Source organism: Delphinus delphis, chromosome 2 (assembly GCF_949987515.2).
Source record: "Delphinus delphis chromosome 2, mDelDel1.2, whole genome shotgun sequence".
NCBI lineage: Eukaryota > Metazoa > Chordata > Mammalia > Artiodactyla > Delphinidae > Delphinus > Delphinus delphis.
The window spans coordinates 84,704,818-84,726,993 of record NC_082684.1 but is presented as its reverse complement, the minus strand read 5'-3'; the positions used below and the strand labels follow the sequence as shown (position 1 = coordinate 84,726,993).

Below are 22,176 nucleotides of genomic sequence, written 5' to 3'. Positions count from 1 at the left end.
GTGTGTATGTATATGTATAATCTCACATCTTCTTTATCCATTCACCCATCAGTAGACACTTAGGTTGTTTCCATGTCTTGGCTACTGTAAATAATGCTGCATTGAACATGGGGGTGCATTATATTTTCAAGTTAGTGTTTTCATTTCTTTTGGATAAATACCCAGAAGTGGAATTGCTGGATCATTTGGTAGTTCTGTTTTTTATTTTAAAATATTTATTTATTTATTTATTTATTTAGGCCATGCCGTGCGGCTTGTGGGATCTTAATTCCATGACCAGGGATCCATCCAGGCCTTTGGCAGTGAAGGTTCAGAGTTCTAACCACTGGACTGTCAGGGAATTCCCAGTAGTTCTATTTTTAATTTTTTAAGGAATCTCTATACAGTTTTTCATAGTGGCTGCACTAATAGTGCACGTGAGTTCCCTGTTCTCCACATCCTTACCAACACTTACTCTTGTCTTTTTGGTAAGGTAGTATCTTGTTGTGATTTTGATTTGCATTTGCCTGATGGATAGTGATGTTGAGCACCTTTTCATGTACCTGTTGGCCATCTGTATATCTTCTTTGGAAAAATGTCTGTTCAGATCCTCTGCCCATTTATTAATCAGATTGGGTTTTTTGTTGTTTGTTTGTTTGTAGGTTGTTTTTTGTTTTTGGGGTTTTTTGTTTGTTTGTTTGCTATTGAATTGTATGAGTTCTTTCTATATTTTGGATATTAACTCCTTATCAGATATATGATTTGCAAATATTTACTCCCATTCCATAGTTTGCCTTTTCATTTTGTTGATGGTTTCCTTTGCTGTGCAGAAGCTTTTTAGTTTGATGTAGTCCCACTTGTTTATTTTTTGCATTTGTTGCTTTTGCTCTCAAATCCAAAAAAAAAAAAAATCATTGCCAGGACCAATGTTAAGGAGCTTATGCCCTATGTTTTCTTTTTGGAGTTTTATAATTTCAGGTGTTACTTTCAAGTCTTTAATCCATTTTGAGTTAATTTTTGTGTATGGGTAAGATAGCAATCCAGTTTCATTCTTTTGCATGTGGCAAAATGCAAAATGGGGAATGCAATTTCCCCAACACCATTTTTTATTTTTTAAAATTTTATTGGGGAAAATTTTTTTATTGGAGTATAGCTGATTTACAATGTTGTGTTAGTTTCAGGTGTACAGGAAAGTGATTCAGTTATACATATACATATATTCATTCTTCTTCAGATTCTTTACCCATGTAGGTTATTACAGAATACTGAGTAGAGTTCCCTGTGCTATACAGTAGGTCCTTGTTGGTTATCTGTTTTATATACAGCAGTGTGTGTATGTTAATCCCAAGCTCCTAATTTATCCCTCCCCTCCCCGCAACACCATTTATTGAAGAGACTGTTCTTTTCCCATTGCATATTCTTGGCTTCTTTGTCCTTTCCCCATTACATAGTCTTGGCTCCTTTGTTGTAAATTAATTGACTGTATATGTGGGTTTATTTCTGGGCTGTTCTGTTCCATTGATCAAGGTGTCTGTTTCTATGCCAATACCATACAGTTTTGATTACTGTAACTTCGTAAATAGTTTGAAATCAGGACATATGATGCCTCTAGCTTTGTTCTTCTTTCTCAAGATTGCTTTGCCTATTTGGGGTCTTTTGTGGGTCCATACAAATTTTAGGATTTTTTTTTTTCCTGTGAAAATGCCATTGGAATTTTGATAGGGATTGCATTGAATCCATAGATTGCTTTGGATAGTAAAGACATTTAAACAATATTAATTCTTCCACACCATGAGCATGGAATATCTTTCCTCTTATTTGGTCTTCTTCAACTTCTTTAATCATTGTCTTTTTGTTTTCAGTGTACAGATCTTTCACCTCCTTGGCTAAATTTATTTTTAGGTATTTTATTCTTTTTGATGAAATTGTAAATGGGATTGTTTTCTTAATTTCTCTTTCTGATCATCCATTGTTAGTGCCTAGAAATGCACTATGTGTATTGATTTTGTATCCTGCCACTTTACTGAATTCTTTGATTCTAACATTTTTTTTGGTGGACTCTTTAGGGTTTTCTATATATATAATATGTCATCTGCAAATAATGACAGCTTTACTTCTTCCTTTTTGATTTGGATGCCTTTTATTTCTTTTCCTTGCCTAATTGCTCTGGCTAGGACTTCCAGTACTATGGTGAATGAAAGAGGGTAGAGTAGGCATCCTTGTCTTGTTCCTGATTCTTAGAGGCAAAGCTTTCAGCTTTTCACCATGGAGCATGATATTAGCTGTGGACTTGTCATATATGGCCTTTATTAAGTTGAAGTATATTCCCTCTATACCCACTTTGTCGAGAGTTTTTATAAATGTATGTTGAATTTTGTCAAATGCCTTTCTGCATCTCTTGAGATGATCATAAGATGTTTATCTTTCATTTTGTTAATATAGTGTTTCACATTAATTGATTTGTGGATGTTGAACTATCCTTGCATCCCTAGAATAAATCCCACTTGATCATTATGTATGATCCTTTAATGTACATATTATTGTTTAATTCTGTTTGCTAATATTTTGTTGACAATTTTTGCATCAGTGTTCATCATGGGTGTTGGCCTATAATTTTCTTTTCTTGTGGCATCCTTGTCTGGTTTTGGTATCAGGGCAATAATGCTGGCCTTGCAAAGATAGTTTGGAAATGTGTCCTCCTCTTCTATTCTTTGCAAGAGTGAGAAGGATTAGTATTAATTCTTCTTTATTTTTTTTTTAACTTTTAAAAATTTATTTAAACAAAATTTTTTTAAATTTTAGGCTGTGTTCGGTCTTCATTGCTGTGCGCAGGCTTTCTTTAGTTGTGGTGAGTGGGGGCTACTCTTCATTGCAGTGTGCGGGCTTCTCATTGAGGTAGCTTCTCTTGTGGAACATGGGCTCTAGGCACACAGACTTCAGTAGTTGTGGCATACGGGCTCAGTAGTTGTGGCTCGCGGGCTCTAGAGTGCAGGCTCAGTAGTTGTGGTGCACGGGCTTAGCTGCTTTCATTGATCTTTCTTTGAACCATTGGTTGTTTGGTAGCATGTTGTTTAATCTCCACATATTTGAATTTTCCAGTTCCCTTCTTGATTTCTGGTTTCATGCCATTGTGGTCAGAAAAGATGCTCGATATGATTTCAGTCTTCTTAAATTTATTGACTTGTTTTGTGGCCTAATATATGATCTGTCCTGCAGAATGTTCCATGTGTGCTTAAGAAGAATGTGTATTCTGTTGCTTTTTTTTTCTTTTAATTTATTTATTTTATTTATTTATTTTTGACTGCATTGGGTCTTTGTTGCTGTGTGCAGGCTTCCTCTAGTTGCAGCGAGTGGGGGCTACTCTGTTGCGGTGCATGGGCTTCTCATTGCAGTGACTTCTCTTGTTGCACAGCACGGGCTCTAGGCATGCAGGTTTCAGTAGTTGTAGCATGCAGGCTCAGTAGTTTTGGCTCACGCGCTCTAGAGTGCAGGCTCAGTAGTTGTGGCGCATGGGCTTATTTGCTCCGTGGCACGTGGGATCTTCCCGGACCAGGGCTCAATCCTGTGTCCCCTGCATTGACAGGTGGATTCTTAACCACTATGCCACCAGGGAAGCCCCTATTCTGTTGCTTTTGGGTGGAGTGTTATATATATAGTCTGTTAAGTCCATCTGAACTAATGTGTCATTTAAGGCCGATGTTTCCTTATTGATATGCTGTCTGGATGATCTATCCATTGACAAAAGAGGGGTATTAAAATCCTCTACTATCATTGTATTGCTGTCTATGCTTCCCTTTAGGTCTGTTAATATTTGCTTTATATATTTCGGTGCTACTGTGTTGCGTGCATAAATATTTACAAATGTTATATCCTCTTGATGGGTTGACTCCTTTATCATTATGTAATGACCTTCTTTGTCTCTTATTACAGTCTTTGTCTTAAAGCCCATTTTGTCTGATATAAGTATAGCTGCCCCAGCTTTTTTTGGTTTTCATTTGCATGAAATATCTTTTTTCATCCCTTCACTTTCAGTCTGTGTGTGTCCTTACATCTGAAGTGAGTCTCTCTTTTTTTTTTTGCGGTACGCAGGCCTCTCACCGTTGTGGCCTCTCCCACTGCGGAGCACAGGCTCCGGACGCGCAGGCTCAGCGGCCATGGCTCACGGGCCCAGCCGCTCTGCGGCATGTGGGATCCTCCCGGACCAGGGCACGAACCCGCATCCCCTGCATCAGCAGGCGGACTCCCAACCACTGCACCACCAGGGAAGCCCCTGAAGTGAGTCTCTTGTAGGCAGCATATAGAGGGGTCTTGTGGTTTGTTTGTTTGTTTTTGGCTGCATCGGATCTTAGTTGTGGCATGCAGGATCTTCATTGAGGCATGGGGGATCTTTCGTTGCAGCGTGCAGCCTTTTTGTTGTGGTGCGTGGGCTTCTCTGTAGTTGTGGCATGTGGATTTTCTCTTCTCTAGTTGTGGCGTGCAGGCTCCAGGGCAGGTGGTCTCTGTAGTTGTGGCATGCGGTTCCAGGGAGTGTGGGCTCTGTAGTGTGTGGCACGCAGGCTTTGGTTGAGGCGCATAAGCTCAGTAGTTGTGGCACTCGGGCTTAGTTGCCCGGCAGCATGTGAGATCTTAGTTCCCTGACCAGGGATTGAACCTGCGTCCCCTGCATTGTAAGGCAGATTCTTTACCACTGGACCACCTGGGAAGTCCCAGCCACTCTTTTTTTTTTTTTTTTTTTTTTGTGATACCCGGGCCTCTCACTGCTGTGACCTCTCCCGCCTCAGAGCACAGGCTCCAGACACGCAGGCCCAGCGGCCATGGCTCACAGGCCCAGCCGCTCCACGTCATGCGGGATCCTCCCAGACCGGGGCACGAACCCGTGTCCCCTGCATCGTCAGGCGGACTCTCAACCACTGCGCCACCAGGGAAGCCCGGCAGGCGGATTCTTAACCACTGCGCCACCAGGGAAATCCCTCATGTTTTTCTTTTTAATTAATTTTTATTGGAGTATAGTTGCTTTACAATGTTGTGTTAGTTTCTTGCTGTACAGCAAAGCAAATCAGTCATACATATACATATATCCACTCTCTTTTAGATTTCCTTCCCATTTAGGTCACCACAGAGCATTGAGTAGAGTTCCCTGTGCTACGCAGTAGGTTCTCATTAGTTATTTGTTTTATACATAGTAGTGTATATATGTCGGTCTCAATCTCCCAATTTATCCCACCCTTCCTTTCCCCACTTGGTAACCATAAGTTTATTCCCTACATCTGTGACTCTATTTCTGCTTTGCAAATAAATTAATCTCTACCATTTTTCTAGATTCCACATACAAATGATATTATACGATATTTGTTTTTCTCTTTCTGACTTACTTCAGTATATACAACAATCTCTAGGTCCATCCACATCTCTGCAAATGGCACTATTTCATTCCTTTTATGGCTGAGTAATATTCCATTGTGTATATGTACCACATGTTCTTTAGCCGTTCCTCTGTCGATGCACATTTAGGTTGTTTCTGTGTCCTGGCTATTGTAAATAGTGCTGCAATGAACATCGGGGTGCATGCATCCTTTCGAATTATGGTTTTCTCTGGATATATGCCTAGGAGTGGGATTGCTAGGTCATATGTAGCTCTATTTTTAGTTTTTTAAGGAGCCTCCATATTGTTCTCCATAGTGGTTGTACCAATTTGCATTCTCACCAACAGTGTAGGAGGGTTCCCTTTTCTCCACACCCTCTCCAGCATTTATTGTTTGTAGATTTTTTTATGATGGCCATTTTGACCAATGTGAGGTGATACCTCATTGTAGTTTTGATTTGCATTTCTCTAATAACTAGTGATGCTGAGCATTTTTTCATGTGTTTGTTGGCTATCTGTATGTCTTCTTTGGAGAAATGTCTATTTAGGTCTTCTGCCCGTTTTTTGATTGGGTCATTTGTTTTTTTGATATTGAGCTGCATGAGCTGTTTGTATATTTTGGAGATTAATCCCTTGTCAGTTGCTTCATTTGCAAATATTTTCTCCCATTCTGAGGGTTTTCTTTTCATTTTGTTTATTGTTTCCTTTGCTGTGCACATTTTTCTTGTTATTAACCATTTATATTCTATGAATTGTTTCTTCATGTTCTTTCTGTTTTCTTGTAGTTTGTCTTTTTCTTGCTTGTCTTTTTCTGCATGATTTCTTTGCATAGTGAAGACTGTGTTGTGTGTCATATTTCATGCACATACTTCTCTCTGTTATCATATCCCTCATCTTTTAATTTTGTCTATGATTTTTTACTTAGAGAAATTAAAATTTTTTCATTTGTAAATTCATTCATTTTGTATAAGTATGCATGTGTGTGCATGCATGTGTGATTCCTTCCCTTGTTTTAATGCTTAGGACTTTCTTCCCCATCCTAAAAGCAGATTAAAAGTCCCATCATTTTCTTTCTTTACCATCATTTTCTTTCTTTAGGTTCTTTTAGTTTCTTTTTTTGTGTTTAGTTTTTTTATCTATCTGGAATTATTTTGGTATATGGTTTGAGATGAAGAGCTAAAACCTTTTTTTTTTCACTGTGTATATTTTTTTCACTCAGTGTAATACTTTTTACTATACATTGAAGTTTTACATTTATTACTATTTGTTTCTTGGCCATGCTTATATGTTCCATTAATCTTGCCTTTGTGCTTTACAATAAACTTTGATTAGGTCACAGAGAACTTTGAGGTTCAAGTTCTTTGGGCTTGGAGACCCCAAATGCCTCCTCAGTCATTCATCCTGGTTCATTACTTTTGAACTCAGAAGGCTCTCCACATCTCGCCCTGCTCATATGCACTGTGGGGCTTTCCCTTCTAATTGTTCTACTCTGTGTTTTATGAATTACACATACCTTATGAATCACGTTAACTTTCTTGTACTTTCAGTATCATACCTGAGTTAACTTTAATCTTTTTCTCCTCTTCTCAGCCCAGTTTGCATTTCTTTGCCTACATGTGTGCTCTCATTCCCTAGCATTTCTTCACCCCAAGTTTGTGTGTTAAAACTTGTTGGTATGAATTTATTCTTTTCCTGGTTTTCTTCTATTACTTTTCTTTGGTTGAATTTTTTTTTTAATTAACCAAAATATTCTTTGACAAAAACATTATTTTTATTCCCATGTTTTATTGCAACCACGTCTCTCCTTTTTCATGTCTTTTTCTGTTCTCAGTACTTATTCCTCAGTAAAGGAAAACATATTTCTTCTCTAAGCTTGTCTGGGGCTTGAAGAGAAGTTGGGCTGTTCCACATCCTCTGTCTTGAATACCCTTTCTGGCCCTGCTTGGAGAACTGTTACTCACCTTTCAGATCCAGCTCAGATATTGCCTCCTCTGTGAGGCCCTCAGGGCTAAAATTAGCCATTCTTTTCTCTTTGTTTCCATTCTTAGGGCCCTCTCTTACAGGCATCTTACAACCTCAGTGTAATTCATTGTTTTCATAGCCATCTTCCTTGCTAAGCAGTGTCCTTCCTCTTCAGTGTCAGGGAAATTCCTGATTTTCCTCTGTATCCCCAGCTCCAGCTCAGCCCCTCCATATCCTAGCTGCTCCATGAGTGGACCTGGGAGGTAGGGTAGATTCGGTGCTGTACTGAAGGGCTGTAGGAGAGCTCCCCTCCTACCCTTAGACATTCCTCTCTAAAAATGAATACCAGCCTGACCTTGACTTTCTGGCCTCACCTCTCCCCCTACTCATGAGACTGGTAAATTTTTCCAATAGGTTCTTGAAACACAGAATGTTCAACCCCTTACACCTTTAAAGGGTGATTTGGAAATGGAGGCCCAGTCAGGCCTTGAGGGAATAGGGGTCCAGGATACATCAAGTTGATTGGGGCAGTTGTGTTTGGTTGTAGATGTTGGGAGTGTGGGAGGCTGGAGGGGTGGGGGTAAGATGGGGGTCCACCCAGACAGGGAGTGAGGTGACCTAGGTCCAGTTGTACTATTGCTTCAAATAAAGTTTGTTGAGACAGTTAAAGACATATGTCAAAGGAACACATTCTGGAAAGAGAATTGATAAGGAAGCAAATTAATATATGTAGAGTATTTCCCATTATTATATAATTAGTTTTTTGTTTGAACAGTTTTGTTTTCCTGTTTAAGTGAGAAAAAAAAACCAATCTTCTGATATAGAACATATAAAATGAATTATAAAACACAAAACAAGGGCTTCCCTGGTGGCGCAGTGGTTGAGAGTCCGCCTGCCGATGCAGGGGACCATGGGTTCGTGCCCCGGTCCGGGAAGATCCCACGTGCCGCGGAGCGGCTGGGCCCGTGAGCCATGGCCGCTGAGCCTGCGCATCTGGAGCCTGTTGTCCGCAACGGGAGAGGCCACAACAGTGAGGCCCGCGTACCGCAAAAAAAAAAAAAAAAGAGTAAAGATGACATTCCAAGTGTGAGACTATATATAAAACTATCACCTCCCCTTCCCTTATTATTATTTCTTAATAGTGAAAAAAGCTAGATTTTGTTATTGTTGTCATTTCTTTTTAATGGTGAAGACCTAGGTTGGGGTGGGAGGTGAACATAGGCGAGCAGTTGGGAAGGTTGGGGAGCAGGGAAGCACATCTACACCCTCTCTGCTCAAAGCCTGTCCTGGGAGTGGTTCCTGCTTCCTCAGGCTCAGCCAGGAGAGCTAGATGGGCTTGGTTGCCCTGCCAGGTGAAGGTGTGTTTCTAGGCGTGGCCCAGCAGGTGGCAGCACACCCCAGAGGTCCTGGGCTAGGTGGCTCCTGGCCCTCCTTAGCTCTGGAGGTGGGAGTAGAGTTAGGCACCTGCCCACAGGCCCTCCCCTGGGGGTGCTGGCTGCTTGCCTCCGAAGCCCCTTATTTAGCACACTTTGGATAGAAGTGTTTATTGGTTCCCTCTGGGAAGCCTGGGAAGCCAGTCTTCTTAGCTACTGGTAGAGGTTCTGGTCTAGAGGCTCCTCCTCCCAGGAGGTTTGAGCAGTAGGTAAGGTGTGCAGGCAGAACTGAGAGCAAGGCCTCAGGAAGCAGAGGGTAGCTTCTGGGATTTTGTGCTCTGCCTTCCCTTATGTGTGGGGAATATATAAAAGAGAATCTTGGTGGCTATGTTTGCTTATTTTTGCTAATTTTTACTAATATAAGAAATAAAACATTTTCTTTTTAATACAGAGAGGTGCAAAGGTAAAAACTAAAAAAGGACCATAGCCTTGCCACCAGGATAACCCCTGTTATCAATAAAAAAGATAATAAAGTAAGACATGTTTAAGGTTTGAAAATTTGAACTACAGAAAAGTATAAAATGAGAAGTAAATGTTTCCTTCCCCTCCACTTTCAGCTTCTTTCCAAAGGAAACCACAAGTTTATGATTGCTTTCAGGAAAGAAGAGAAAACAAGGGCTGTGCACATGCCCGAGTGTCTCTAACTATTTACATTTCTTTTATTTTCTTATTTTCAACCCCAAAATGATCATTGTATATACTAAGCCTTGTTTTTTTCATGCACCATACCTTGAAGATATTTCTTTCTTTTTCTTAAGTTGAGGTATAATTGGCACATTTTGTACAACATAATGCTTTGCTATTTGTTACCATACATTATTATGATTTTTTTTTCTTGTGATGAGGACTTGAAGATCTTTCTAGAAAGCACATACAGACTTCAGTCTATGGTAATTTTTTTAATGGGTCTCCATTGTTGGAGATTTTGGTTGGCTCCACTTTGGGGCTAATATAAACTATGTTTTAGTGGACATCCTTGCATATTTATTTTGGCATGCTTCTACAAGTCCAAATTCCAGAGTAAGTCAAAGGGAAAGTACATTTAAATTTTTTTTTTTTATGTTACAAGACAGCAATCTTTTATTGAAACAGTTTTGTCTAAAACTATGCATGGAGAGATTAATCTCTTGTTCATAAATTAGGATAAGTCTAACATCACTATTCCAAACCAGTATTATTTACAAAAAAGAACCTTTGCTTTATCGCCAGGTTCACAGGACTAAATTTTAAACCAACTTCAGTCTAGCTTTTAAAATCTTCCTGCCATCAAATGCCCAGCAAACCTTATTAGGGTAGGGGGCAGCCTTTTGATGGCAACATTCATCATTTACCAGGAATGCAGAACCACAACTGAGCAACAACAACAAAAGATTAAATCATTCCAAACAATTCCTATTTGCTCTCCAGAAGAATGCTTTGTCTAATTCTCCCCTTCTATACAGACAGGTGGGAGAGGAACCCCACAGAGAATCATAATGTTAATTAAATTAAACTCTTCAAAAAGTGAACAAGATCATTTAATGTATATATGGATGAATTGCAGTCGATGACACTAGCAGATAATAAACTTAAACCCAGATTAACACACACCCCAACAGCTGACCAGCTCAAATAGTTACTTCTTATTTAATCTGGATCACCTGTGCAATTTTTTATTCTCTAGTTAAATACATTGCCAAAACCTTTCAAAGCATATAGGGGGCAGGCTTCTTAGAAATTCAAACAAATATTAAATAATAAAAATTGCTGGCTTATTATACAGTTTCTGACAGACTCCAATATGCTGGGTGACAGAAAGTAATTCTATCTCAGTTGCTAGTAAAAAGGTAAATCTTGTATGTACATAGAAAGACAATATTACAAGACTATAGTGTTACCTACCAAAACAAGAATATCTAGAATGTAATTTTCAGTAAACACTTGGGACGAAGGGCAATCAGAATATAAGAGAAAGCAAAATCCACATAAATTAATTCTTAATTTGAGAAATCAATAAAATGTATACATAAATTGATAAATACTGTCTCCACAGGTCACTAATTCCAAGGACTAGTTAGTAGTTAGTTTCTAACTAAATTATTACAGGACATTCTGGTGTATTCTGTCTTCTTGTGATCAGTTTGTTCTGGCAAGACTCCAGCAAGCACTTGCCCTTGAAAACAGCTCAGCAGGAGAAGGCTCGGAGGCAATCACTTCATTTATTAACTAGCCACAAAATAAGTCCCAAGATTACAATAATCACTGACAGGACAAGCACCGGGATACAGATCTTCTTGCGAGATTTTTTCTGATAGTAAGCAGCTCGCTGTAACTGATCAGTGGCTCTTTCTACATGCACCTCTGAGCTTTCCACATTGGCTTCTATGCTGTCAATGAGATCACCTTGGTCATGGATCATCATTGCCAAATCTTTAAATATCTGAGTGACATCCAAAATATCAGCCTCCAGCTGCTGAATTGCCGTTTCCCTGTCTTTAATAAGTTCCAAATCCTGTTCAGTGATGGCCACCTCATCCTCCTGGCTCTGCATCTGGTTCCACTCCTCATGGCTGTCAGATGAGACGAGTTGCTCCTCTCTTTGCCTCTCCTCCACAGAAAGACGAGATCCAGCTCTTGCTCTGGCAATACTCTCCTTTTCCTTTTCAGATACCCTTCTCTGCACAGCCTGGAAATTGTTTAAGGCTACAGAGAAGTCATTCATGAGACGTTCCTTCTGAAGTTTCTGCTGGCGCTGTTCTGAAGTAGATGAAGGAAGGGGCAAGGACCCTAATTCCTTCAGTAATTCATTTGTTTCCTTGGCAAGCTGATTTGTAGAGTGCTGTAACTGTTGCAGATTTTCCTGTAGCTTGCTTGAATCTTGCTTAGTTCCTAGTTGGCTCATCAAATTCTTTATCTGAGCAGCTTACAAAAACACAGATGTGTTAATAGCCTCTAAGTCTGTTAAGAAACAATAATTAAGCAAAATCTTCCAGGTGATTGCTGAGTGACTCTTCTCCTAAGTAGAAACTGAACAACTTAGTCCTTAGCAGCAGGTACACGTTATTTCTCTGGCTTGGCTGATCCTCTGGATGTTGCCGCTGCACGTCTGGATGATGCTGCTGAAGTCCCAGAGCGGGGTCCCCGAGGCCCCCGGGTTCCGGTACATATCTAAGGGACTGTAGGACATGATGAGGAGCCGAGACCGACCACATTTTAAATTTTGATGGCTAAATTTCCCTCCAGGGCAAAAGGTTGCCCTGGTTTACATTACATGACACCATGAGTGTGTGAGAGTGCCTGTTTCCGGGTGGCTATAGGGACATCTGCCCCCCGCCAGGAGCCCTCTGACATCCACAGTGGTAAGACTGGGTGCTCAGCGGAAGCAGGCCCAGCCCCTCTGCTGCAGGGCAGTGGTCAGCTCCCTCCACGGCCTTTGCCTCCACTGCAGGTCTCCTCTGTGGTTGTGAGGTGACGGTTTCAGTGTGGCAGCCTTTCTTTTAGCGATGGAGAGCACTCCCTGGATTTCCCTTATCACTTTAACAATGTTTTCCTTTCCGTCCTGGGGTGAGAGAGTAAATAACCAAATCTTGACTCTTCCAGGTAAAGAAGGCATATAGGCAGAAGGCCCTCTCCTGCCACCCAGACAAAAATCCGGATAATCCCAGAGCAGGTAAGCCTCTCCTAGGCATGGGGAGAAGGAGGCCAACCCACCTGGGTGTGGTGTGAGTGCCGTGGGAGGCCAACGCACACAGCCTGGCTTTGGGCGCTGGGCCCCAAGGCTGCACTTCGCATGTTAGGAGCATCTGGTCAATTGCTGATGCACTCACCCTTCCTTGCTAGTCCATCATCTGCTGATGTCTGCTTTTCTAGCAGCCTGTGGCTTCTTTGAGGTGCTCTTTTGAGGGAGTACACCATCATCAAGTCTAACTTTACTTTTCTCCCCTCTCTTTTTTGATCCCTATGTTTAGTTGAACTCTTCCATCAGCTTTCTCAGGCCTTGGAGGTACTGACTGATGCTGCCGCCAGGGTAAGCTCATCCTTCTCTATCTAAATTACTCCACATTTATAGACCACTGTGTGCTTCATCCTCTATACTTGGCCATGCATCACAGTCCTTGCTGTCCTAGCCTGGAGACCCTGTCACCAGACTGCCTCCTGATGGTTCTAGGGCTAACGGCAGGGCCGGGGAGGTGGCTGGGCTCTGTGTGTGTTCCCTGGCTGACTGCTCCTCTGTGTTCCTTTCTTCCGCCAGGCTGCATATGACAAGGTCAGGAAAGCCAAGAAGCAGGCAGCAGAGAGGACCCAGAAACTTGATGAGAGAAGGAAGAAAGTGAAGCTTGGTAGGTGACATCGTGGTGCTGGTAGCCTGCAGTTTCCCTGGACCGCTTTCCTGCAGCTCCCCCACCTTTCCTCCTGCAGCTTCAGTTCCAGCAACTCAGAGCTTGGCGGCCCCGGCTCTGGGCAGAACCCTGTTCTCAGGGGCGGCTCCTAAAGGACAGTCATAGGAATAATAACAGTGACTAGGTGTGCTATTAGCTAAGCGCTGTGACAGATGTTTTAGTGCCTCCTTTAATTATTACAACTATCCAAGGAGCTGGGTGTCATGAAACCCACTTTTTATAGACAAAAGAGGTTAAGGCACCAAAAGGATAAGAACTTGCTGGAGCCAGGATTTGAACCCACACAGCATGAGTACAGTCAGCGTTCTTGTTGGCCATGCCGTCCTGGATCTTTTTCATTCGTCCCAGCTCTGCACAGAGCTTTCACTCCGTGAAATCCTCTCAGAAGAATCCAAAGAGATCCAGGCATTTGTCTTTTAAGAAACAGCTTTATTGACATATGTTTTGTATATCATATCATCCACCCATTTCAAGTGAACAATTCAGTGATTTTTAGTAAATTTACCGAATGGTGCAACTATGACTCTAAATCAATTTTAGAACATTTTCATCACCCCCATAAGATTGGTCCAAGCATGCTTTACTCGATTTTTCTCCCCTTCCTCTTGCCTGCTTCACATCCATATATTTATTATGTACATATACCATCCCAGTACATCCATCAAAAACAAACAAACCTGAAGAGTTTAGGTAAGTAAAGTGAACAGAAAACAAAGTGGTGTGTCCCAGACCTGAAAGAAGCATTTGTCACAGCAGCTGGCCTGGGACAGGGCCACAAGCAGGTTTCTCTTGGAAGGTGGGAAGGCTCCAGGACCTGGGGTGATGTCCTTGCATGGTGGCTGCCATCCCTGTAGGAGCCGTTGTAGCCGGGTCCACAGTGAGGCTTGGTAAATGTGAGTTGAGGGGGGAGGTAGAAGATTCCACCGTGAGACTTCCCTGGTGGTGCGGTGGTTAAGAATCCGTCTGCCAATGCAGGGGACACGGGTTCAATCCCTAGTCCAGGAAGATCCCACATGCCGTGGAGCAACAAAGCCCGTGCGTCACAACTACTGAGCCTGCGCTCTAGAGCCCGCAAGCCACAACTACCGAAGCCCACACACCTAGAGCCCGTGCTCCGCAACATGAGAAGCCACCGCAATGAGAAGCCCGCGCACTGCAACGAAGAGTAGCCCCTGCTCGCCACAACTAGAGAATGCCTGCGCGCAGCAACGAAGACCCAATGCAGCCAAAAAAGAAAGAAGATTCTGTGGGAACTCAAGCTCAGTGGTGGGAAGAGCATCAAAGCCATGGCAAGGTCGCAGGTCAGGCTGTGGTGCCAAACCACAGGAACAGAGGCCAGGAGCTCCACCCACTGGCAGCCCTGACCCATGGCCCTGGGCTGCTGACATAAGCACCCACCCACACCTTGTTCACTGTTTGGAGAACCAGCTTAGTCAGCGTGAGCTGCTTTAACTTTTCCAGACCCCGGCCACTCAGCTGGATCCTATTCTCTTCCTTGTTAGGACTTTTCTCAATGGAAATTAATTTGGGAGCACATAGGCATTGAGGGAGGGGCCAGAGTTACTGTATAGGTTCATGCTGTGTGAGACTTTGGGGAAGCAGCCAGAGCCTGGTAGGCTGGGGCCATGTAGAAACTGCTTAGACCAGACATTGGGTCATTCAACCCTTGTTCGTAGACCTGGAGGCCCGGGAGCGGCAGGCCCAGGCCCACGGCAGCGACGAGGAGGAGGAGGAGGAGAGCCGGAGCACCGGGACACTAGAGCAAGAGGTGAGCGTCCAGGCACTGCAGCCATCTGCAGGGGGAGGAGGCTGGTGGAGCAAAGGGGTTGCTGTGGCTGGAGAGGGCATGCCATTTCCACTTTCTTCTGTGGGATCTGGGTGATCTGTCCCACCTGCAGGTTGCTGAGCCTAGCTTGCAGGTGGAATGTCCCAGGGACCTTTGCAAGGTGAGCCAACCTGGAACTGGATCTGCACAGAACTGTCACCCTCCCCAACTCCCACTCTGCAGATCAGACGCCTGCGAGAAGAGGGTTCCCGGCAGCTGGAGGAGCAGCAGAGGGTGATCCAGGAGCAGATACGCCAGGAACGGGAACAGAGGTTGAGAGGTGAGAGTCCGTCCCCCAAACCTGCCTCCCACTCTGAGGCAGCTCTTGATGCCCAGAGTGGCCACAGTGGCTGCTCAGGGAAGTTGTTCTGGAAGCTTCCACCCGCTGGAACCCCCTGGGCACCCCACTTGGACACATGCCACCTGTCTCTTCTTACCAGTTCTCTGAGGCCTATTGGATTTTCACTCTACCTGCGATCTCCTGGCCCCATTTATCTTAGTCCCAAGCAGAGCTGGCTCTATTTTGGAGCAGATCACCAGGGCGGGGCGGGGAAGGCTCTGGGGTACTTTGTTTCAGTAGAATTGTGTGGTCTATACCTCTACCTTCTGCCCCCCGTAGGTGTTCATAGCCCTTCGTTGGCAGAGTGCTGACCATGGCCTTCAGCAGGCAGCTGGGCAGCTGTCCCAAGGTGACAGCTCCTCAGGGTTGGGGTGGGATTGCCTCTACTTGCCCTACCAGGCTCCACAGCAGGGCGGGGCAAATACTGCCCTTGGTCAGGAGTGATCTTTTCTAGGTCCTTTGGCCCTGGGCTGTGTCTCCTTTGGGAGAGAGAACCTCTGATTCCATCATATTCTACCTTGCTAATTTTCCTAAATTTTCTAGGAATGGCAGAAAATCCTGAAAGCAAAGGAACCCCCAAGCTAAAGGTGAGCCCTGCGGATCTACGGGCCACCTCACACCATCTCCTCTCAGCAGAACAGATGCTTCCATGGGCACAGGTGCTTCTGGCGGGGACGCTGGATCTCTGGGAGCCACACCACTACCCACATCCCATCCTTCCATCTTCCCACTGCCTGGGCATCAGGATGGCCTCTCAGAGCTGGCCGTGAAAGGCTGCAGCGCAGCCCTCCCTGAGGCCCTCGAAGGAGAGCATCTTATAGGGTTGGAAGCGTAGCTGTGGGTGAGCAGGCCGCCTGCCTGTCTGTTTTCAAGGGGAATGCATTTGGGGGGGTGCTCCTTGGATTACCAGTACTTTGAAGGGGGATGTCTGCTCAGACTGTAAAGCTCAGGTGCAGGGTCTGGTTCTGTTGAGAAGTCAGTGTTTAATGGTGACACTCACTGCTGTCTTTTCAGCTCAAGTGGAAGAGCAAGGAGGCCAAGTCACAAGGCGGCTATTCCAGAGATGTCCTCCTGCGGCTTTTTCAAAAGGTCTGCCCTGCTGACTTCCCCCTAACCCATCGTCTCAGGCCCCACCTCAGCCCAAACCCCAGGATCTCCAGGCCTAACCTTCCTTCCCATCTCTACCTGCCTTTTTTTCTGTGTCATAGACCTTCTCCCCAGGCCACGGCCTTCCAGTCACTCATGTTGCCATGTTCCCCTTCCCTTGCCATCCTTAGAAGCAAAGGGCTTGGCTGCGTTTGTGGGGCGAGAGGAGGCTATTGTCTGGCACCAAAGCCCCATCCTCTTCACCTCCTTCAGTTGCTGAGGCAGCTGTGCGTCTCTGCTGGTCTAAATTCCCACGTCTGCCAAGCTCTCCTTTGCTGTCCTCTGCATTCCCGAAGGGCAGGGGAACCTTTCTTTCCCATCTCTGATATCCCCTTTCTGGTTGAACCTAGCAATGAGAGGTTATACCCCGGCTAAAAATGGCCTAGTGGCCTCTGGGTGGCTCAGGCTTGTCTCTGGTGTGAGCTGGGCCATCCTGAAGGCTGAGCCACGCTTACCGGGACCCCCTTATCCTCACAGTACGGAGAGGTGCTCAACCTGGTACTGTCCAGTAAGAAGGCAGGCACCGCCGTGGTGGAGTTTGCAACCATCAAGGCTGCGGTGAGTGCTATGTGGGGCTTTGGGGGCTACCGACAGCCCTGCCTTTCCAGGGGAGGAATCCAGTTCTGTAGGCCCTCTGAGCTTAGGTGTCCACACTCCCAGGGGATCTCTGGGCCAGCTCAGAGCCAAGATTTCCCAGAGCCCCTCCAGCTCCCAGGAGTAGAGGCACAGTGAGTGAAGGGATGGACAGGAGAATATTCCGGGGATGGCTTCATTTCCTGCTGCCTGGCTCCACACCCTCCACCTTCCCCTGGAAGCCAGCACGCCTCCAGGTTGGAGCCCTCGCACTGCCTTCTCCCCTTCCCCCACTCCCCAGTCAGAAAGCTCACGTGGCGCACAAGGAAGGTCAGAGCTTCAGCACACCATTGTATGAAGTTTGCTGTGCTTTGCTTGGAGGATGAGAGCGCTGGTTCTGGTTCTTTCTGTGGGGGTAGCGAGAGCCACTTTGTAGCCGACTGGAGTGATGGGACCAGGACCGGATACTGTATTTGACAGGAGCTGGCTGTCCAGAATGAAGTGGGCCTAGTCGATAACCCTCTGAAGATTTCCTGGTTGGAGGGACGGCCCCAGAGCACAATGGGCCCTAACCACCCAGGACTGTCCCAGGTAAGAAGCCAGGCCTCACGCAGCTGGGCCTGCTCAGGCTTCGGGGCGCCTCTTCCTGTTTGGGCTCTTCTCAGGGCCCTTTCCTCGCAAATCCCAGTCATCAGGAATATGGAGAGATTGGCAGGACCACCAATCCAAGCAGGAGGACTGTGATTCCTTGCTGATCCCCTTTCCTCTCTGAGTGCCAGCGGGGCCCACCCTATGCAGACCTCTTAGACCTTATTTTCCATGTTCTGGTCCCCTTTGGGGTCTCTCATCATCACCCAAAGACATTGTCCTGGCCTGCGGGTCGCTTGGTTGCAGTGTGAAGCATTTGGCGCTGAGATGACCTGGTGCTTCAGGGAAGGGGCCGGTGATGAGGGTGGCTGCTTCCTTCCCCAGCTTCCTTCCAGGTGTGTCCATGGCTGTCCCAGATGGGGACCTAATATCAAGAGGCAATATCTCCTCTTTAGAAATAACACTGACTACCCTGCCGACACTGAGGTGCTGCCTGGTGCCCGACTTGTGGTAAAGCATGCACTTGAGCTGACACACGCCCAACACCGGCTCTTAGTCCTCGCGGCTCCACTCCCATTGCCTCAGGCACCCCACCACCATGCCCCTCACCTGGCCGTGAGGATGGGGAGCTCTCTGGAGTGTGTCCCAGACCCTGGACAGAGGAGGCAAAGGACCTGGTCTGAGCTTGACTTGGGATCCTTCTTTAGAGACTGTTTCCCCACGGTTAAGGCCCAGCATTTCAGAGCCCCAGACGGCACTCCACAGGCTGTGTTACAAAGAGCTCTCTTTATCACCATCCCACGGGGGCTTTCAGTTCAGCACAGCCACACAAGAGGAGGGAAGGGGGAGGCCACAGGTTTGGGTTGTGGAGGTGCTGTGTGTCCAGGCTTCCCTTCCCCCTCTGCCACACCTGGAAAGGCCTGGGGTGTCAGAAGCTCATGCGGCCAACTGGGCTCTGCTCCAAGTCTTCTGGCCAGGCCTCAGAGTGGGGTCGTAGCCCCGTTGTCAGAGGTTTTGAGCAAAGCAAAGTTCCTCAGTCCTGGTGAGGATTCTGGAGACCAGCTTGCCTCTTCATTGTGACAGCTCTGAGCTTCGTGTCTGTCCCTGATCCAGTCCTCCCTCCCATATTCCCATGGGCTCAGGAAGGAGGGAAACCTGCCACTGTTTTTTGTTGCATTTCCCAAGGGCTCCCGTCACTAATAATTCTGGGAATTCCCCACAGCCCCCTTTCGCAAGCTGTCTGTGCCTGGCATTCCCTAGAGCCTCCTTCCTTGGGCACCAGGGAGTGCTCGTGCTCCGGGCAGCTGTACTGGCACTTTGAGTCTCTCATGCCCCCTTTTCCGCTAGTGATTTGTTTGGCGTTTTTCCAGAGTTACACTGTGTATCTCTACCTGCCTCACTCTTCCTACTCTGTCAGCCCCTCCCTTCCCTCGCAGGCCCCATATGCTTCCCCCTTCCCCCCACCAGGCCCCAGGCCATGGTCTAGGCCTGTGCTGCCCAGTAGAACTTTCTCCAATGATGTTAACGTTCACTCTGCGCTGTCCAGTGTGGTAGCTGTTAGTCATATGTGGCTGTTGAGCACCTGAAACGTGGCTAGTGTGACTGAGGGCTGAATTTTTAATTGTATTTAATTTCAATTAAACAACCACGTGCAGCTAGTGGCTACCATACTGTACAAGGTCACGCCTGTTTCATCCCTCTCCCCTTAGGTCTCCCACTTTCCTCTCCAGCCTGGATTGGACCACTTTTGCCCTGACCTGTCCTGTAACCTCATTCTGTTGACAGTGGCTTCAGAGGGAGCTGGCACAGGGCACCCATCTGTCGTGCCCAGTCTGCACGTCCTCTGCTCCTGGACTCACCCCTTATGCCTCCCTCCCTCTCTGCTGGCCTCTGCCTGGTCCCTGTGGTTGCAGGTGTGGCCTCCCTTTCCCAGCCTAGCTAGCTGCCTTCAGGGCTCCTGCCAGCAGGTGCCCCCCTCACATTTCCAGCTTGCCTCTGTACCTCTGTCCCTCCACTCTGGGGTGACTCAGAGAACTGTTCAGGACCCAGAGGGAAGGCAGCGGCCTGGATTCCTATCCCTACCTTAATCCACGACTGTCCCCTCCTTCTCTGGGTCCCCAGGCTTCTGGCTCTTTCACCCACCTCTGCCCACCCTCCCCCCATTCAGAAGCTGGGCTCACTGGGAAATTGCTCCCTCAGCATCTGTAGAACTTCCTCAAGAAGCGAAATCCCTAGGTCAACTTTGAAGGAGAAGAAGGGATCACTGAGGTCTGGAGCAGGTGTCCTCTGGAAGGGGGGCGTGTCTGAAAGGTCCTCGTCGGAGTATTGGTAGAGGGCGTCCGCCAGGGAGAGCGCGGAGGGCAGGGTGGCAGAGTAGGTTGCAGTGTAGGTGGACGGGGACTCCAGGATGTTGGGGCAGCTGGAGCTTTCTCGGTAGAGGCGCGGGGGTTTGGGCGGGGCCAGCAGGGTGGCCCGGGGCTGCTCGTCCCCCCACAGTGGCAGGCGCCGGCCATCTGGCCTCCCTCGCAGCTCCCGGACGACCTCCCGGTTGCTGTACTCCTCGTGGTCCCCTCCAGCCGTGCTGGCCTGGCTGAGCACGCTGCCCTGTCGCCGGAGCCTCCGCGGCCGCCGCAGGCTCAGCCGCTTGAAGAAGGAGGCGCTGCGGAAGGAGCCTTTCCGCCAGATCTCCATGGGGCCCCAGGGAGCCAGCAGACAAGCCTGGAACCTCAGAAGCCCGGTTCAAGGGCAGCTGGGGGCCTTCTGGTCCCGCTGGAGCAGTGAACAGCGAGAATCAGGGAGGCAGCCTTCGCTGGCAGAAGCAGAGGCCTCCGGGTTTCTGCTCAGCAGGGACCTTCGTACGCGTGTCCAGGAGAGCCGAAAAAGCTGAGCGTTCCTGGTGACGGGAGTTTCCCAGAGGGACAGGAGTGGCCTGGTTACTTGATAGGGCAGTGGAAAAACCCCAGGAGGAAGAAACAGCACTCCACTCCGTGGAGCCGGAGCGAGGGCAGCTGCGGCGCGACCCGGGGTGGCTCCTGGCTCTGCGGGGGCTGGTCTCTCCGCCGCTGGCTCCCAGACTGATCAGTGGCTTGGCTGTTTGTGCCAGTGTGTGGCGGTGGAGACGTGTTGTTGTCTTCGGCTGACTCAGTCAGGTGGGAGGCTGGTCTCGTGCTCTGAGGTAATCGCAGCTTCCGCAGGCAGGGATTGGGGCAGCGGCAACGCCCCGGGGCACCGGGGAGCCTAACATTCCTCTGGGGACCGTCTGGGGCAGCCCTGCTTTGTGTGTCACCATGCTGCCGCCTCTTCCTCCACAGCCCAACGCCCTGCGCCCTTGCGGGCAGGCCTGGCCCCCCAGCCCCCGTAGGTGTGGGGTGAGGACCTCCGGGAGGTGGGAGCTAATTGAAAGGCAGGTGTGTGGAATGACTGCTGGGGAAGGAAGAGGCCTGTCGCTGGTGTGAGTGACCGGCCCTCATTAGCAGAGCCTGCAGGGATGGGGGGAAGGAAGGAGGCAGAGGGTGTGTTAACGGGGAGCAGCCCTGTGCCTATAAAGGGCTGGCTCCTCCCAGGGCCAGGCTCGGGGCGTGCCGAGGGTGACTTCAAGTTTTCTCAGCAGAGCAGCATTACCTTGGGCGGGGGGGGGGGGGGGGGGGATTGCCCTCCCCTTGGCCTGACAGCAAGCCTGGCTGCTCCATTTCCTCAGCCTTCCTCGATTTTCCCAGATAGCCTCAGGGCAGGAAAGGACATTTGAGAGCCAGTGTCCTGCCTTCCTGGGGGGCTGCCTGGGCCTCATTTGGGTTCCTGCCTCTGGGGAAGGGGCTGGGTCAAGGCTAGGAGGTGGGCCTGGCTGGGAGGGCAATTCTCCTAGGAACCGCGGAGGCCTGGGAGGAAGGAGGCATGGGGCTGTCGGGAAGGGCAGGGGGATCTGGGCTGGGTAACACTTCCTGGTTCTGTACACCCCTGACTCCAAACCAGTTGGCCAGGGCCTGGCATCTTAACCCCAGCCACTCCCTTCTAATTCCCCGAGTCACTGACCACCGAACTTTTTTCCTGGCCTGTTCCAAGAAGGTGCATCAGCTTGGGGTACTGCGAAGCAGGTCTCAGCAGCTCTCTACTGTGCAGCCCCCCTGGCCTGGCTCCCTTCTGTGCCAACTCTGGTGGGCTTCATACTTCTTCATGCAGCTTCAGCTGCACAGAGGGAGGAAGTGATTTAAGTGCCACTGCAGACCTTATCAGGGCATGGCGTTGGCGGCTCAGGGCTCTCCTGTAGAGCTGCCTCTCCACCCCACAGCCTTGGCCCACTGAGGTGGTCATTTATTATTCTTTTGATTATGAAAATATTGCACCGTTCAGTCCCCCACACTGTGCGGGCAAGATCATAAAAGAAAAAGCCACGGGCCCTGCCCTCCAGGAGCCCTAGTGTGTATTTTTAGGAGGCAAGCTGGCCTCATGCTTGTTTCTCTCTCCTTCTAGGGTGGGGCTGAGTGAGGCTGTGTCTAGGGTAGGGCTCCCTGTGCATCCTCAGCAGGAGCCAAACCACAGGGAGGGTGGGCAGCTGGGAGGGGTCAATGCTCTCACCGCCACCTGGCAGAGTG

General features: G+C 47.6%; 3 protein-coding genes across 5 annotated transcripts in view; 1 reads left to right on the top strand and 2 right to left on the bottom strand.

Moving 5' to 3' along the window:
* The window catches only part of DNAJC17 (DnaJ heat shock protein family (Hsp40) member C17), a 38,488-nt gene that overhangs the window by 15,765 nt on the left and 547 nt on the right, over positions 1-22,176 (top strand). Inside the window, exons 2-10 of one of the 3 annotated variants that reach the window (XM_060005006.1) lie at positions 12,316-12,385; positions 12,684-12,742; positions 12,968-13,055; positions 14,792-14,883; positions 15,124-15,220; positions 15,824-15,939; positions 16,295-16,369; positions 16,904-16,984; positions 17,480-17,590. In XM_060005006.1, coding sequence (XP_059860989.1) covers positions 12,316-12,385; positions 12,684-12,742; positions 12,968-13,055; positions 14,792-14,883; positions 15,124-15,220; positions 15,824-15,939; positions 16,295-16,369; positions 16,904-16,984; positions 17,480-17,590 — 789 coding nt within the window. Of the gene's footprint in view, positions 1-12,315; positions 12,386-12,683; positions 12,743-12,967; positions 13,056-13,606; positions 14,417-14,791; positions 14,884-15,123; positions 15,221-15,823; positions 15,940-16,294; positions 16,370-16,903; positions 16,985-17,479; positions 17,591-22,176 lie in introns of those variants that run through there. The other 2 variants (XM_060005007.1, XM_060005008.1) reach the window with 2 other exon arrangements.
* LOC132419663 (syntaxin-12-like) lies at positions 9,743-11,934 on the bottom strand. The gene is made up of 2 exons (XM_069540402.1): positions 11,773-11,934; positions 9,743-11,637 (listed from the first exon to the last, which is right to left on the bottom strand). The coding sequence occupies exons 1-2, from the start codon at positions 11,900-11,902 to the stop codon at positions 10,931-10,933; spliced, it is 837 nt and encodes a 278-aa protein (XP_069396503.1). The 5' UTR covers positions 11,903-11,934; the 3' UTR covers positions 9,743-10,930.
* C2H15orf62 (chromosome 2 C15orf62 homolog) lies at positions 17,599-20,443 on the bottom strand. Its single transcript, XM_060005009.1, has one exon. It carries the CDS (start codon positions 20,276-20,278, stop codon positions 19,751-19,753), a length of 528 nt encoding a protein of 175 aa, XP_059860992.1. The 5' UTR covers positions 20,279-20,443; the 3' UTR covers positions 17,599-19,750.